Source organism: Ursus maritimus, unplaced genomic scaffold (genome assembly GCF_017311325.1).
Source record: "Ursus maritimus isolate PB19 unplaced genomic scaffold, ASM1731132v1 scaffold_7, whole genome shotgun sequence".
NCBI lineage: Eukaryota > Metazoa > Chordata > Mammalia > Carnivora > Ursidae > Ursus > Ursus maritimus.
The window spans coordinates 25,847,989-25,863,808 of NW_024426885.1; the positions used below are offsets into that span (position 1 = coordinate 25,847,989).

The 15,820-nt window shown below is 57.4% G+C and overlaps 1 protein-coding gene across 2 annotated transcripts in view; it reads right to left on the bottom strand.

Annotated features, from left to right (window-relative positions):
* Nucleotides 1-2,443: 2,443 nt before the first annotated feature.
* TRIM8 (tripartite motif containing 8) overlaps nt 2,444-15,820 on the bottom strand; it is a 15,783-nt gene continuing 2,406 nt past the window's right edge. Inside the window, exons 2-7 of one of the 2 annotated variants that reach the window (XM_040624415.1) lie at nt 15,270-15,809; nt 6,054-6,149; nt 5,470-5,703; nt 4,639-4,670; nt 4,389-4,504; nt 2,444-4,037 (exon numbers count right to left, since the gene is read on the bottom strand). In XM_040624415.1, coding sequence (XP_040480349.1) covers nt 3,430-4,037; nt 4,389-4,504; nt 4,639-4,670; nt 5,470-5,703; nt 6,054-6,149; nt 15,270-15,809 — 1,626 coding nt within the window. In that variant the 3' untranslated portion in view covers nt 2,444-3,429. The remainder of the gene's footprint in view (nt 4,038-4,388; nt 4,505-4,638; nt 4,671-5,469; nt 5,704-6,053; nt 6,150-15,269; nt 15,810-15,820) is intronic. The other variant, XM_040624414.1, reaches the window with a different exon arrangement.

The window sequence follows — 15,820 nt, forward strand, 5'->3', positions numbered from 1 at the left end:
CCCCCGGCCCCCGGCCTGTTTCCGGCCGTTGCGGGGGCACCCGACCCTCCCCCCCAAGCCTTGCAGCTGTTCCCCAGCTGCGCGGCCCCACCCTAAAGACAGCTGGGAGAGAGGCTGGGGGCGGGGAGCGGGCCGCAGCTGCCGGCCCGGGCTGGGACGGGGAGGGCAGCGACATGAAAGAGCTCGGGCGGCGCGGGTGGCGGGTGGAGGAAACCCCCCGGCGCTCGCCTCCCCGAGGGCTGCGCACATCTGGGCCACAGCAGCCACCGCCCCCCATCGGTGGGGTGGGGGAGAGGCGCTCCTGACACCCAGCCCTTCCCGGAAAGGGGAGGAGTGACCGCCTCTCGGGGAAGGCGGGAGGGCAGCGCCGGGGTGTGAGAGCCGCTATCTCTGAGCCGCTCGCGGTGTGAGGCCCAGGGTGTGGCTGTGGGTGCCCAGAGTGTAGGAGTATGCAGACCAGGGCGGGGTGGGGGGAAGGCCCCCTTCACACCTTCTCCTGCAGGCCTTGTGCTTGGGGCAGTTCCAGCTCTTTCTGGGCCTCCTCTGCCCCTGACCCTTTGGGAGGTGGGTGACAGCTGCTCCTACGAAGCCGAAGCCAGGGACAGCTGGGTGGCTGCGGACAGCTGGATGGGGTGAGCGCCTCCCTGCTTCCCTGGCTGCCCAGGCACCCCCAGGCTGTGCTACTGGCAGCTGGCTGCTTTGCCTGCGGCCTGTGTGCCTGAGTGTGTAATTGTCTGCGGTGGGCTTCCATAGCTGGGACCTGGTGGGGCTCAAACCCACCCCACCCCCACCAGTCTCCCTCCAAATCCCAGTCTGACTGATGTATCTGGAGAGATGACCCCTCCCATCAGCTAAAACAAAACTAGGCCAAGTGGGAAAGAAATTGGGCAGTTTTCTATCTTGGCTCCCGACCCTTGGCACAGAAGATGTCCTAGGGCCCCTGACAACCAGAGAAAGGGAGAGTGAGACAGGAGCAGATGTGAGTGGAGTTAAATGTTTATCTGTCCACCAGCACCTGCCCCCCGGCATCCTTACACCCTGGGCTGCAGGGCCACTGTGCTCCAACCATCTGCCCCCTCACTTTAGCCCCAAACAGGTGCAGGGGAAGAGAAGGGGGCAGGCCAGCTGTTGTCATCCTGTCCTGGCTCCGGCTCCCTGCCGAAGTGGGGAAGGGGAGCAATGAAGCAAGGGTCCACCCACCCGACACTGAGTCATTTTCTATTCCCACAGGATGGGAAGACAGCTTCTACTTAGCAGGACCAATACTCTGTCTTGGTCTGGCCAGCCCACTGGCCAGGGGAACATGGCCTAACCATGGCCTGACCATGCCCTTCAGCCTGGGTCCTTACTTTAATGAAAGGGGAAGTGACTAGGGCTGGGTGAGGCTGGGATCCCTGGCACAGGACAGCACTTACCCATGGCCCCCTGCCTTGTTCTAGCCTTCCTGGGATAGACGGCATTTGGGCCCTGATTCTACGCAGACAAGGGGAAAGAGGACTAGGCACCAGCAAAGGTTGCCCCTCCTACTAGCACAGTAGAAAGGCACAGGCTGCTTTATGACATAAGATCCACCTGAAGTGTTAGGCAAAAACCAGAGATCCTTTTTAAAGATCACTCCCCCCACCCCCAACAGAGGTGTCTCTAGCCCTTCCTTCTATCCGAGGGTCCCCGTGACAAGCAAGACCCTAGCAATCCTTCATGGCAGCACTTCTTTTAACTGGGGAGTTAAAAATACAGATTCCTGGGCTTTCAACGGCTCCCAAGGAGTCTAAGCAGGCCCCAAGAATCAGCCCTTTTAACAAGCTCCCAAGACACTAGAGAGTTTGAGCAGCTCTGCCAAAGGGGATGGGGGTAGAATGTCTTCCTCACCTTGCTACCGTACCTCCATGCCTCTGAGAGCCAAATATTTTCCTGACTGCCCCGTGTGCAGGGCAGGGGCCCGGGCCCAAGTCACCACAGGAAGCATGGAGCTGAGTGACACCCCCAGTGGGGGCCAAGGCCCACTTAGACTAAATTACAAAAAGAGGATCTGCTCCATTTAGGCCCACAGCCCTGCACAGTGCCTGGCACTTAGCATGTGCTCAATAAATATTTGTGGCCTGAAGGAGGTAATTTTGCAAGACTCACAGAAAGGTATTTCTTCCTTTGTCTGTCCTAGCTAAGAACATGCTGGCAGAACCTCAAAGAAATGCCAGGACCTATGAAGCAGGGGGCTGGGCCTGGGAGGCCCTCGCTCAGCAAATATTTGTCAAATGAACCCAAGGCTGAGAGGAGATGTAGTTAGTGCCTGACGAACTAACAATCACAGGCCTGGAACAGTCTAGATGGAGCAAAGAACCAAGGCAAGGAAGGCAATGGCTTCCATCCCTCGGTGCCCTCTCTTGTACCAACATCTGAAGACCCTAGGCCTGGAGAAGTGAGGGGTAAGAGGCGAGGCAGGGAGTGGGACTGCGCCATCATGTTTATTAGAAGGTTGGATTTCGGTGTGTGCTCTAGACAGATTACAGAAGAAATACCTGTGCCTTGAGAACAGGAAGTCCATGATTCATACAAAGTGCTCCCTACAGGAAGTTGCTGTGTCAAAATCCAGGCAAGGACCCAACTCGGGGCAGCCGCTCCTCCCCCACTGACCTCAACAAGGGCTGTGCTAGGGTTTTTTATTTTATTATTTCTTTTATTTCTCTTTATTATTATTAATATTATTATTATTTGCTTTTGCTGTGGTCACTATCATTGGCAAAGTTCCTTTTCCCCTTTCCTGGACATGGGGTTCCTGTCTTTAAGATTCCACTCTGAGGCTGAAGGTGCCAAAAGCTGCTTGAGAAGTGGCCTTTGAACTCCATCTGGGAGGATGTTGAGAAGAGGGAAGCAGGAGAAATCATTCTTGGTTTAAAAAAATTAAAAAAAAAAAAAAAAAGCCCCACAATCTACAGGTCATTTCTTAGTCAGTGATCAAATTGCCCAAAAGAAAAACGAGAGGAGAAGCGGGCCAGTGGGCACACTGGTCCTTCCTCCCAGGGCTGGGTGAGGAGGGTTGGATCCCCCAAGGCTTTAGGGGAAGCTGAGGCTCCTTCCAGCCACAGGGGTGAGAAGGGGAAGGAGTGGAAGAAAAAAGGAGAAACAGAGAGAGAGAGCTCAATGCCTTGAAGTAGACGTTTTCCCAACTCCAGGGCCACCTGCAGCCCAGCCCAGGCCAGCTCTCACTGTCACCCCTGTGTCCAGGAGTTTCATTTAAAAAAAAAAAAGAAAAGAAAAATCAAAAACAAAGCCCCAAACAAAACAAAATCCAAAAGGAAAAGACTTGGGGGGAAATGAAGGAGGAAGGGAGGGAAGACCCGAAGGTAGAAGGGCAGGTCTCTGGATGCATAATTCCCGAGCCACTGGGGGGCGGGGGGGAAGATTCCCCAGCGCCCCACTGCCTGCGTGGCGTTAGCTCGTCACGTAGTGTTTGGTGGACGGCTGCCCATACACCCTGTAGAAATCCTGGTGGCCAGGCTGCTGGGAGGCGTCGAGCCAGTCTCTGACCGCCAGGCCAGGAAGGGACTGGGGGACGGAGGGTGTGGGCGGGAGCGGGTGTGAGTACTCCTGCGAGGGCACTGTCCAGGGAAAGTGGCCGGAGCGGGGGTAGGGCTGGTGGCCACCGTGGTTGGCCACGGAAGAACAGTAACAGTTGTCCACAGAACAGACGAGAATCTTGCGGCCGCCATACTGGGGGAGCATGGGCTGCTGGGTGGCGGAGCCATTGGGATACTGTGATGGGGGGAACACAGGACTTGAGTGCACTGGTTGGGCGCCGCCCGGCAGGGCCACCAAGTGCTGCGTGGAGCTGCAGGGCCCCAGGGGCTGCCCTGACTGGCCCTCGCCGCTGGCTGTGCCCGCTGCCCCATATTGGCTGCCCACAGGGCCTGATGACGTCTCTAGGAAACTGGCCTCAGGGAAGGCCGTTGAGTGCTTGCGCTTTTCCGCCCCAGAGCTGCTCACGCCACAAGGGTACAGGGGGACGCTCTGCAGGAAGGGCACCGGTGTGCTGAAGGGGCCTGTGGAGAGTTTGGGGCAAAAGTCGCCAGAGCTCCCATCCCAAGCAACCCAGGCCTCCTCTCCCCGCTTTCTATCTATAGGACCAAGCTCATTACATCATGCACTACCCTTGGTCAACAGGGCCTACCATTAGCAGGTAGATACCATGATTATTCCCATTTTACAGCGGAAGAACCTGAAGTTTAGGGAGGTAATATGGCTTTTCCTGAGGTCCAATAGCTAGAAGTGGCAAAGCCAGGATATGAAGAAAAGACTATCTGACTAGGCCATGCCGCCTCTCAGAGAGAAGGCTCTGGCATTCCTCCCTGCCCAAAGGGCACTTTCCTTTCCATTGAGGATACCACCCTCACCTTCTAGCATCTTCCGCAGCTGCTTCTCCTTCTTGGCCACCTCATTCAGGAAGAGCTTGGAGTTCAGGTGGCCGATCTTAGGGGGAGAAAGGCTGCTGCCCGTGCAGGTCTGGGTCCTGGGGGCAGTGGACGGGGCATCTGCTGTGAGGAGGTATCACCGGTGAGCCTGCCCTACCTCCCCCCGGTGGGCCTGGCCCTCCCTGCCCTCCCCGTGATGTATTCCCCTGGCAGCCAGTGGCCATCTGCTTACCTGTCCATTAGGATTTTCACAGACTTGGTGTTCTAGGGGGAGAGAAGAGGGTTAGTCAGTGGGCAAGGCAACAGGGGAGAGCTGCCCCATCCTCCCTCTCCCCAGGCAGGGCTGACCATCTGATTCCAGCCAAAGTGTAGTAAGGGGGGAGGGCGTCTCTCCATTTCTAGAAGACACGGATAGCTAACATTTACTGAGCACTTACTATGTGACAAACACTGTTAAGTGTTTCTATATATTCATCACTTTATCTACACAACACCCTAGGAGGAAGCTGTTAGAGGCACTCGGTCCTTTATCCGAAATCCTTGGGACCAGATGTGTTTTGGAATTTGGAATTTGTTGGATTTTAGAAGGGGAATATGGTCCCTGTACCGTATAGTATCTACCATCCCCAGTAGGACATCATCATTCAATAGACCAATGCTCTTGCAGCAAAATGTTTGAATACTTGTATCAAGCAAGATAAATAAAGACCAAAAACTGCCGACATGAGTTCAGTTTTCCTGTTAAATGAGTTGTCAGAATTTTTTCTACTAGTTTTCGGAGGCTTTTAAAATTTGGTATTGTGGATAAAAGATAGTAGGTAGATCTGTATTATGAACCCCATTTTATGAGTGAGGGACCTCAGGCAGAGGGCATATCTGTGACGCGCTCCCAAGCTCACAAAGCTAGAAAGAGTGGGGTGGGAGGGTTCTGAAGCCATGTAGGCTGGCTCCAAAACCCTGTGAGCATACTGCCGGGGGGGGGATTCTCTGGGGAGCCAAGGATGGCCGACTCCGGTTTAGGAATGACCGCAGGTGCCGCCAGCCGGTCCTGGGCCCAGCCCACCTTCATGAAGCTGACGTCTTCCGTCTTGTCGAAGAGCAGCTGCAGGGAGCCCAGCAGCTTCTTGGCCTCCTGCATGCGCTCCCCGAGGTGCAGCGCCTGCGCTGCGTTCTCGCTGCAGAACTTGGCCTGGGCCTTGTCCAGGACCTCCACCGTCTGCCGCAGGTCCTCGTCCAGCAGCTGGTGCAGCTTTTCATACTGCAGCCGCACCTCCTCCTTCAGCTGGCTCACCTTCTCCTGCAGGCAGGGGGGTGAGAGCGGGCGGACCGTGAGCCCTGGGGACCTCGGGCTGCCGCTCCCGCCGGTCTCACATCCTTGGCTGGTAGAGTCTGGGATGCCCCCCGCTCCAGGCTGCCCAGGGCTCCCGAGGGCAAGGTCTGACCTGCTCATTCCCTGCTGGTAGCATGGGGCTCTGGGCCAGCTGCCCCTGGTACCAGTGGGAGCTCATCCACCGTTCACTGAGTACCTGACCAAGGGATTCTGGCACGGAGTTGACCACAGAAGAGATCCTGGCCCAAATAAGGAACCAGCCCGAGGCCCCGCACCCAAGCCTCCCCACCCCATACCATGGGCTTGGGCTTAGCTACCTCCACCAGGCGCTTGTCTGACTCAAGTTTGTACAGCTGGTCCTCAATGTCCTGCTCTCGCTCCTCCAGACGGTCCTGTTGCTTCATCAGCATCTTCTGCAGGGACAGGTGGGGAAGGGGCATCAGAGGGGGCTGCAGCTCTACCCCTTACCAAGGATGGGTGAGCACCACCCTTCCCTCTACAGAACAGACTCATCCTATAGAGTCTTTGACTTGGATGGCCTAAATTTCTACCATCTAACCTTTTCTGGCCCCCACACAATCCCAGGGGCCTGGTGACAGCTGTCTGGCCAGCCTGTTCCCAGGAACAGAAAGCCTGGAATAGCTTCCCACACATACTAGCCCATGAGCTTTCTGAGGGCAGGGTCAGGCAGCCCCTGTTCTAAGTGCTTTTCCTGAACAGACTTATCTAATTATCCCAGTAATGCTATGAGTTAAGTACTATTATTATCCTCATTTCAGAGAAGAGGAAACCAGAGAGCTTAAGCAACTCGTCCAAAGTCACACAGCTAGTAAACGTCGGAGCTGGAAACAAACCTAGGTGATCTGGCGGTAGGTCTGTTCTCAGAGGAGGCATGCCGCCTCTCTCTGGGGACCTCCATCTTAGAGATGAGTACCCTAAGATGCAGAAGGACAAACAACCTTCCAGTGTCATACAGGCCCTCTGGCCTGGTCCACAGTTCTCACCCTATACATGCCTTACCTGCATTTGGGGCATCAAGGGCAGCTACCCCTTCCCTTATTCTTGACGCTGACAGCTAGGCTGCTGACGTCCTTGCTAGCTCTCTCAGACTCTCGGTTGAACCCAGGTGGAAGGGAGACGCCGGCTCTCCTAAGAACCCAAGGCCAGCTTACTGGAAGGTGCTGGACCGAGCTGCTCTTCTCAGCCCTTGATCTCCTGTCTTCATAAGCCCTCCTCTCCCAGCCCTGCCCATCCTGGCTGTTGCATCCATCCTGTCATCCTCTCTCACCAGACATGCCTCTTCAAACATGGTCTCTTCCTGCTCAAGAACCCTCAATGAGTCCCTCCTTGCAATACTTCGGCCACAAGGGCTTTCTGACAACTTGACTTGCCCAGCCAGGTGGGCTGCTATCCTGCCCGCGGTGCTCCGTGCACATCTGAACTCCCTGCACCCCTCTGACACTCTTCTCTAGCCCACGGGGCCTCCTTCCTCCCTCTCTCCATCCTTCAAGGCCCAGCTTAAGGCCTCAAGACCTAGGAAACTTTCCATGGCCCATGCTCGATGTTTGTGCGGGTCCCTCCCTGTCCTCTCCAGGCAGCGGGCTGCCCCATTGTGCCTTCCCTCTGTCACCAGGCTGCGCAGCACGGCAGCCGCTAGTCACATGTGGCTATTTAAATTGAAGTGAACGGAAATGAATTCAGTCAAACATTAGTTCTTCAGTTGTGCCGGCCTCAGTTTCTGAGTGCTCAATAGCGACATGGAGCCAGTGGCTGATGTACTGGACACTACAGGTATGAGAGAGGACCATCATCACAGAAACACCTAGAGGACAACACTATTCTGCAGTCTGCCTCGCAAAGTGAGGTCTATCTCCCTGCAAACCTTCAAGCCTGCTGAAAATAGGATTTTGCTGCTGTCCTTTTCTACCTCCCTCCCCAGCCAGGCCGCACAGAGGCCCCGGCACCCTATAGATCCATAACAGGCTGACTGAATAAAGCTAAGGTTTTGCCTGAAATACGACGTTTGCAAAGCACGTGGCACAGAACCTAGCTCACAGGAAGGAGCCACACCACAAGGAGTGGTTCTTTTTCTTCCTCTGTGCAGGCCTCAGAGTGACCCTCAAGTTTGACCTATGACCCCCACTCTTCACCCAGACCCAGCTGGTTTCCTAGAGACAAGCTGCCACCAATCCCTTCCTCACTCCTCCAACCCATTTTACATTTGGGGAAACCAAGGCCAGCAAGAGCTTTAGGCAACCTCGTTGTGAGTTGGTGGCTGCCCTGGAAACAAAAACCAGGACCCTGGGGACAAGAGGAGGTGGTGGGATAAAGCTCTCAGATTCTAAGTTGGAGAAGCCTGGGGTACCCCCCGGGGTACCCCCCCCCACCCCCCGCTCCAAACAACTTGACTGCTGAGCTAGGACAGGACCTCCAAGGACCAGCCCCAAGGAAACCTTGCCCTGCCCCCAGCGCTTTGTCCTTCCAGCAGGTCCCCACACCAGTCCAACATGCACAGGGGGCTGCCGTCAGCCTGAGAGTCAGAGCCTGAGGGGCGGGGGGATAAGAGGCGGTCACGCATCCTCCCTGTCTGTGAAACTGCCCACAGCTATAGGAAGAGGGCAGGCAGCACCTTGCAGCACTGCCCAGAACACACCAAGCCCGCACTGCCACCTGGGCCCGGGCCCCCCTCACGCACACTGTTGCACCCAGCTACACTATACCTGTATCCGGCCCCCTACACGGTGAAGGCCGGGCCTCCTGAAGGCCCCAGACAACTGGGGAAGGCCTGCCATAAAAGTAAGGTCTCCAGGACTCCCCTTCAGGAACATTAGGGCCTGTAACAACTGGCCCTCAAATTGTTGCCTTCTGGCTGCCTTGTACCCACACTCAGAGAACAGGGCACCCCCCTCCAGATGTGTCTCAGATTCCAGACCACTCTTGTCTCTCCAGTGCTCAGGACACCTGCAAGCCCAGGCCCCCACCCACCCGCACATCTGTGCACCATGGTCTCCCTGCCTAGCTACTGCTCATGACCAAACCCATCAGTATCAGATTAGGGACGCACCTGGGGCTGAGTCCCAGATGAGGGGCAGGAAAGAGGCAGCCCCAGGTAGGTTCCCAGACCAATTTCCCCAGAGGCCTGGAATGGGGGCTGTTCCACTCCCACCCTCCAGAGCAGTGGGAAGCCCCTCTCCTGCCCACCTGGAACCCCTTCAAGGAGTTCATGGCTGACTCCTCAGGGAAAAGCCAAAGGAGGCACCTCCTGTCCAGTCCAGCTCTGTCCCTCTTTTTCTAGGCTTTTCTCAGAGCCTTTCCTGGTAGTACTTCTACTCTGGGACCTTGCGCGCCCAGAGCCCTCTGGGTTGGGAGCCCCGTCCAGGCCCAGCAAAGGCAATGGCCATACTCTCTAGCAGGTAGCTGAGTTTCACTTCCCCTCTCCCAGCTCAGAGGACATTGAGCTCCTGTCTCTGCTGCAGAGGTAGGTAGGGGAGGGGGCAGAAATGGGAAGGAAACTGGCAAGGTTGCCAGTCATCATGGAGGGCTGGGAAGGGGGCTCAGGGGCCCATGCTGGCCAGCTCAGCCTTGCAGGAACTGCCCTCCCTTGAGGCCAGATGATCTTAATCCTGCCACAGACAAAACCTTGGGGAGGCAGGGGGTTGGGGGGATCACTGTTACCTTAGGCACTGGGAAATCGGGGGAAGGGACAGGAATATCTACTTGCTGCCTCTTCATTAGCCCTCACCTCAATTCCACCAAATGACTGAATCGGGTTACTGAGAACTGGAAGATGGGAGAGAACAAGCAAGACTGACAAGCCCCCCCATCCCGCCGCACTATCCCAACGTCCGGGGAATTGCTGAGAGCCGAGGCCCCATTTCCCATGTGGGAAAAACACGCAGCTGAGAAACAGGACCAGATTTTCCAGCTTGATTCAGAAATGGGCTCTCAATACAGGGGGGAGGGCAGGGGGCACTTTACAAACTGCTCCCAGCCCACAGTGAGTCACCCGGACTGTGGCACACCTCAAGGGCGCAGGTGCAGGAGCAGAGCTGAGTGGGGCCGACTGCAGTGCTGGAGGGACCAGGCCCCTGGCAGGAAGCACAAGAAACGATATGAGGCCCAGCTCCACTCAGCAGTCCCTGGCCCTGATGGGACCCGCTCACTCTTGGCCCTGGACCTTAGGGCTTAGGCCTTTTGTGGTCTGCTCCTGGGCCTGTGAGGGCAAAAGCATCAAAAAGCCTCGGGGGCACTCCATTCCCATCCCATCCCACCTGGCGGGGATAAGGAGCAGGCCCCGGGACACCCTGCCGCCCATGTTCCAGACTCCGCCTCGAGCGGCTGCCTCGGATGGCCCTCCCGACTCAGACAGGGGGCACTTACGGCCCGTTACGTTCCTGCCCCCGGAGAGCCTCACAGCCCTCTGGAGGCTCACTGGCCAGGCCCAGCTGGCATTTTTGACGCCAGACTGGACTGGGCAGACGGGTGAGGCCATAGGGCCTCTGGGCTCGCATGAAAGTTAATAAATAATAATAATAAAACCCTCAAGTCAACCTTGAAGAGAAGCAAGGTCAGGAGGGAACAGGGCCCCAGGGGTTGGGCCAGAGGCAGGCCCGACGTTTTCAAACAGGGCCAGGGCCGATCTAGCAGCCCCTGTGGTGGCTGCGGCGGCAGGGAGAGGTAGGCAGGCAAGAGAGGGCGCCGGGCTGCAGCACACCTGTCTCGGCTCCGGCCCTGGCCCGGAGAGCTCCCATTCCAGCTCCAGCTCGGGCTGCAGCCCCCGCTCAGAGCTACCCCATCGTAACCCCCTCCCCAGCTTCCACACCTGCCCCTCCCACTCTCTCCCCGAAGCCCTCGTCCCAGGAGCATGCCGGCCTCCTCTCTCCCTGGGCCACAGCACTCACCCCTGGCCTCAGAGCAGCTCCTGCCTGCCCTAAACACCCCTCTCCAGGCCTCGGCCCCTGCCTCGGGCTACCATGTGGAACCCCGGGGCAGAGGCAACCAGAGCAGCGGAGAGGCTGTAGGGCAGGAGCCAGGGCGCGGAGAGCAGCGGCAGCCCTGAGACAAGCCCCGGCAGACCCCAGAGAAGGTTTCCCAGCTGCAGAGTGGAATTAGCTTTTGCCATGCAGAGAGCAGCGCTCCGGGGCAGCAGAACAAAGAGGCGAGAGAGAAAGCCCCCCTTTGTCTGGGTTTGAATGCCAGGCCGGCCGGGAAGGAAGGCTTTCCCAGAGCCAGGGATGAGGCCAGCCAGGCCTGCCTGCTCCGACCAGGGCAGGGGCCCAAGCTGGGCCCACCTTCTGCCTATGCCCACCCACACCGCCTCCAACACAGCTTCGCAGGATCCGTCTGGACGTCTGCCTCCAAGACCTGCCGCGGGCAGCAAGCTCCCCGAAGGTGAATTCCACCTTTCCAGCCCCTCCGCAACAGCCCCGCCAGGCGAGAAAGTCACCCGGGACTGAGAGCCTGAGCAGGCAGCCGCAAGCTAGCAAGTCGGCGCTGACGGCGGGCGTCCCACTCAACTCCCAGTCCCCTGCGCAGGGCGGGCGGGCCCGCGGTCCCCTCCGCTCACAGACACGCTCGCATGGCCCCCTGACCCCGCAGCCGCACACAGCCAAGTCAGTCACTCGCACGGTGCCTTCACAGAGATACACGTGGGAGATACAGAAAATGAGTCACGTGTTGAGAGACACAACCAGACACGCTGGTTACACACAAGCACACACACCTGCAGACACACGGAGCTGCAGGAGGCAGAGGGCGAGCGTGACGGGCGCCGGCTGTGTCAGCAGGATCCTGGGGTGGAGGTGGGGGCTAGGCCTCTGGCTGAGACTCCTCTCTGCTTGGGGCCCCGGGCCCACCTTCCCCACAGACGCAGGATAATCAGGGAAGGGGCCCCTGACACACACACACACACACACACACACACACACCTTACACCTCACACACACGCCCCAGCTCCCACCCCACCTGAGGTCAGGAGTACGGTCGGAGAGAGGGAGCAGCAGAGCTGGTGCTGCCTGAGTCAGCAGGGCCTGGGCCGCCCTCACTCCCACAGCCCACCCAGAGACAGACACCTGCGGCCGAGACATCAGATGCCCTCCAGGATCCCAGGACAAACCCTCCAGCCAAGGGCAGTGTGCGCTGTGTAACCTCACCGCTAGCAGCTACAAACCCCAAGTTGGCCTGAGCAGTGGGAGCGCACCCCCGCCCCAACAGAGAACATCTCCTCTCAACACTAAACCTACAAGAATGCAAGGAAAAGGGTTCTGGCAACATTTCCAGCCTTGATTTGTGGTCCTAGGAATGACACAGGGGCACAACTATGACATGAGTGCAAACACACACACACACACCCTGAACAGCTCCTCATACATATAACTAGGCCTTATCTTGGGTTTTCTTTCCATGTGGAAGATGGTTATGAGGTAGGGATGCTGGATGGTCCCAGCTTACCCCAGTTCCCCATTGCTCAGATGAACCCCTAAATCAGGGAGCTGGTAGAGGGTTTCACCACCTACGGCTGCCAGGCTCAAACCTACCTGGATATCCCAATTTTGGAAATGTAGCCTCTCGTGGCGCCAAAGGAGAATATATTTGGGGTCTAGGTAGGCACGTCCCAAAGAGGGGTCTTTGGGGCCCACCCACTGGACACCCAGGCTTCAGGGCAATGGGGCCTAAACACTGGCTTCCCCAGGACAGAGTGGGGCAACAGAGTTGGCAGGACTGACTCTGGGTCCCCTGCTATCCCCCAGGCTGGAGAGAAGCCCTGCTTGCCTTCCTGCTGGGCCCCTGCTCTAGACTACTGGCCCATGCTCACGTGGATGCTTGTGAATATGTGACTAGAGCCACCAGGGAGAGGTTGATCAGTTTCCTATTTCTAGCCAATAAGGCATGTCAGCAGCTACCAGCCCCCAACCCTCGAGGACAGAAAAGAAAGCACAAGAAGAGGGGCTGTATTTTCAGGCATGTGCCAGGTCTCCGTGTATCTGCTCCTACATCCGGGAGAATTCTGTTGCTCTCAGTCACATCCATGGTATCAGCAGAGGCCCTCAGGCAAGGGAAAAAGAGGCCCAGGGAAAGGCCCCTCCCCCCTGGCTGGAGGAGGGACAAGGGACGCAAGGGGTTCTTCCATTCAGGTTCCCCACAGCTCTTCCCCTCCCCTGAGGGTGAGGCCCCTCTTCCTCCACATTCAATAAGTCCAACTCACAGTGAGTGGTGCTGGCCTATTGAAGGGTTTCCAACTCCAGTGCCCTGGGTCACAAGAGAGAAGCCAGAGGGCTGGGGAGGGGGCTCCAGGAGGGGGATAAGGCTCAGGCTGCCGGGCACAGATACTGAGCGCACAGAACTGCACATCTGGCCCTGAAGCAACCCCACTATTTGTGAGCCTGTCCACACCAGGAGCAAAAATGAACACATGAACACACACACACACACACACACACACACAGGCACACACATGCATGCATGCAGCTGCTGACAAAGTTTAGTGCTTCCTTCCCACCCAGTTCCTTCCATGAGCTGGGATCAGGGACCTGCTGGTGGGAACCCCAGAATATACTCTGCATGCATGGGCAAACCACCTCCCCACCCAGTCCCCAACTGTACAGACGAGAGACAGACGCATTTAAGAGCAAAGCAGTCTCAGAGACACTTGCAAACACAGACACACATCTAAAGATACCCTCCTACTACCGAATCAGGCACAATTATGTTTTCTCTCCTCCCAAATGAAAAGCACCCCTAGCACTCAGACACAGTTAAGAGCAAAAGCGTGGGTGCAGGCACACATTCACTCATCACCCTGGCTGCTGCCCCCTCCCCGGTTCCTTTCAGCCACATCTCTTGTCTTTCTCTTCCTGTCACTTTCCGCTGCCAATCCCAGGACAGAGAACTGGACAGCGCTCCTTCCTCCTGCCTCTGCGCTTTCCCTCCTTCCCCGGCCTTTCCATCTTCATTAATAGCAGCGGCTTCCCAATCCTGAGAAAAGTCTGGGCTCTGCCTGCCCTGAGTTGGGGGTGGACACCAGGGGCTCATCTGCTTCCCCTGGGCCTCTGCTTCTCAACTCCCGGGGAGGGGAGAGAATGGCTCCTCTCTCCATCCCCTCCACTTCCCTTAAGAAACCAGAGGTCCTGTCCTGGTACAAAAACCCCGAGCTAGCCCATCCGATTGGAAACTAATTATACAGCAAATTTTATTTATTCCTGCCCTCAGCCTGTGGCGGCCCTCCTGCCTTTTGTTAGTTGTATGTGTATGTTTTTTAATTGCTAAACAGTGACTCATTCTGACTGGTCCCCCCCACAGGAAACAGCCCCCGTCCACAACCGTCCCCTGCTCAGAGCTTCCTCATACCCAAGCTCCCCACTGGCCTCGACTAGCCTCCAGGGGCCCCCACCCATTAAACACTCCCAGTCCAACCAAAGCCCAACCTCACCCCCATGATATCACACCCAGGCTCCAAGCTGGGGCTTCGAGATGGCTCAGTCTCAGGCCAACCCCTTCCTTCTGGTATGACTCAACCCTGAAAGCCAGGGGACCAGGGAGGGACCTAGGAGGAGCCCCCCTCCACTCAAGGGGACGGAAGTATTGCCTCAGTCCAGCTCCAAAGCCAGACCCAGAGGCCTGAGGGGGAAGGCGGTTTTGACATTGGCTGCTGCTGCCGGGTGTATACAATGGGAGGGGATGCGGTTCTGTAATCACCCAGCCGGCAGCCCAGGGGAGCCAGCTGCCTGAAACCAGATTGCAAGGCAGCTCAACCTTAAACCCACAGGATTCTTTTTCCGTCTTCCACTTCCCCTCCCCAAATGTGGGAGGGCTGTGATAGAGGGCTGGGCTGGGAGAAAAGGGCTCAGGGTGATGAAGACACATACTTTAAGGTTTGTTCATGCGGACGCAGGCAACATACATAGGCACACAGAGGGCAGTGATTCTCACACATGAAGAGTGGGCTACTGGGAATAATCAGAATGGCTGAGACACTGTTCAGTGGTGCCGCTGGCTGTCCAGGCCTTGTCCAGATAGATACCAGAGTTCTGTTCCCCCTCCGGAAGCTCCCCTCCACCCCCCCCCAGTGTGTTTCCAATAGGGCTTGAAACGAACATGGCTGCTTTTGTTTACTTCCTCATTGGTATGCCAGCATCATGGATCATGTCAGCCACAGCAGCGGCACCAGGACACTCATTACATAAACAGCAGCTGGAGAAGCAGGACCTGGGTCACTGCCTTGGTGACTTCCCATAGGGCCTACAGAAACAAGGCTGGGGAAGGGAGCTGTGAGCAGAACAGAAAAGCAACACCCAAACTCTACCCCTCACCTCAATTCTATAAATGACTCAAAAGATGGACCTATGAGCACAGGTGCAGGAATGTATCAAGGAGTGAGGGGCCCTTCTTCCCAGGACCTTGCCCCTAAACTTTCAGGGTAGAAGAGTTTGGAAGGGGGTGTCCGGCCTGATGTCACAAGAGTTAGCTAGCCTGCCCGGAGGGTGGTCCCCAGGCGGTAGGGAGTGAGTGTGTGTGCGTGCGCGTAGGGTACTTGCCCGGATCTCATTCCTCCGGATCTCCACGTCGCACACCGAGTGTCCCTGATGCGCACCGCTGTAGTAGCAGCAGTATTGGCACACGGCCACCTGCTCGGCCTCACAGTGGTAGAGGCGGTAGGCGTTGTGCTGGGGGCAGCTCCAAGCCCGCACGTCGTCCGCCTCCACCAGGAGGTGCCCGCGGGCGGTGGAGGGCTGCTGCAGGTGCGTCTGCACGTGGGACTGGCAGCAGGGCGCCTCGCAGCGCAGGCAGACCTTCTGCGCCGGCAGCGGGGGGCCGCGGCGGCAGAACACGCAGTGCAGCGCCGCCGGCGGCTTCTCCACGTGCAAGGCGTTGAACTTCTCCACGATGTTGGTGAGCTTCAGGTTCTTCTCCAGGCCCGGCTTCTGGTTGTAGGCCTGGTTGCACTCCGGGCAGCGTACCAGGCCGCTGTCCTTGGCCCACGCCTCGCCAATGCAGCCCCGGCAGAAGTTGTGTTTGCACGGCAATTGCACCGGCTCCACGAAGACATGCAGGCAGATGGGGCAGATGAGCTCCTCCTCGAAGCAGT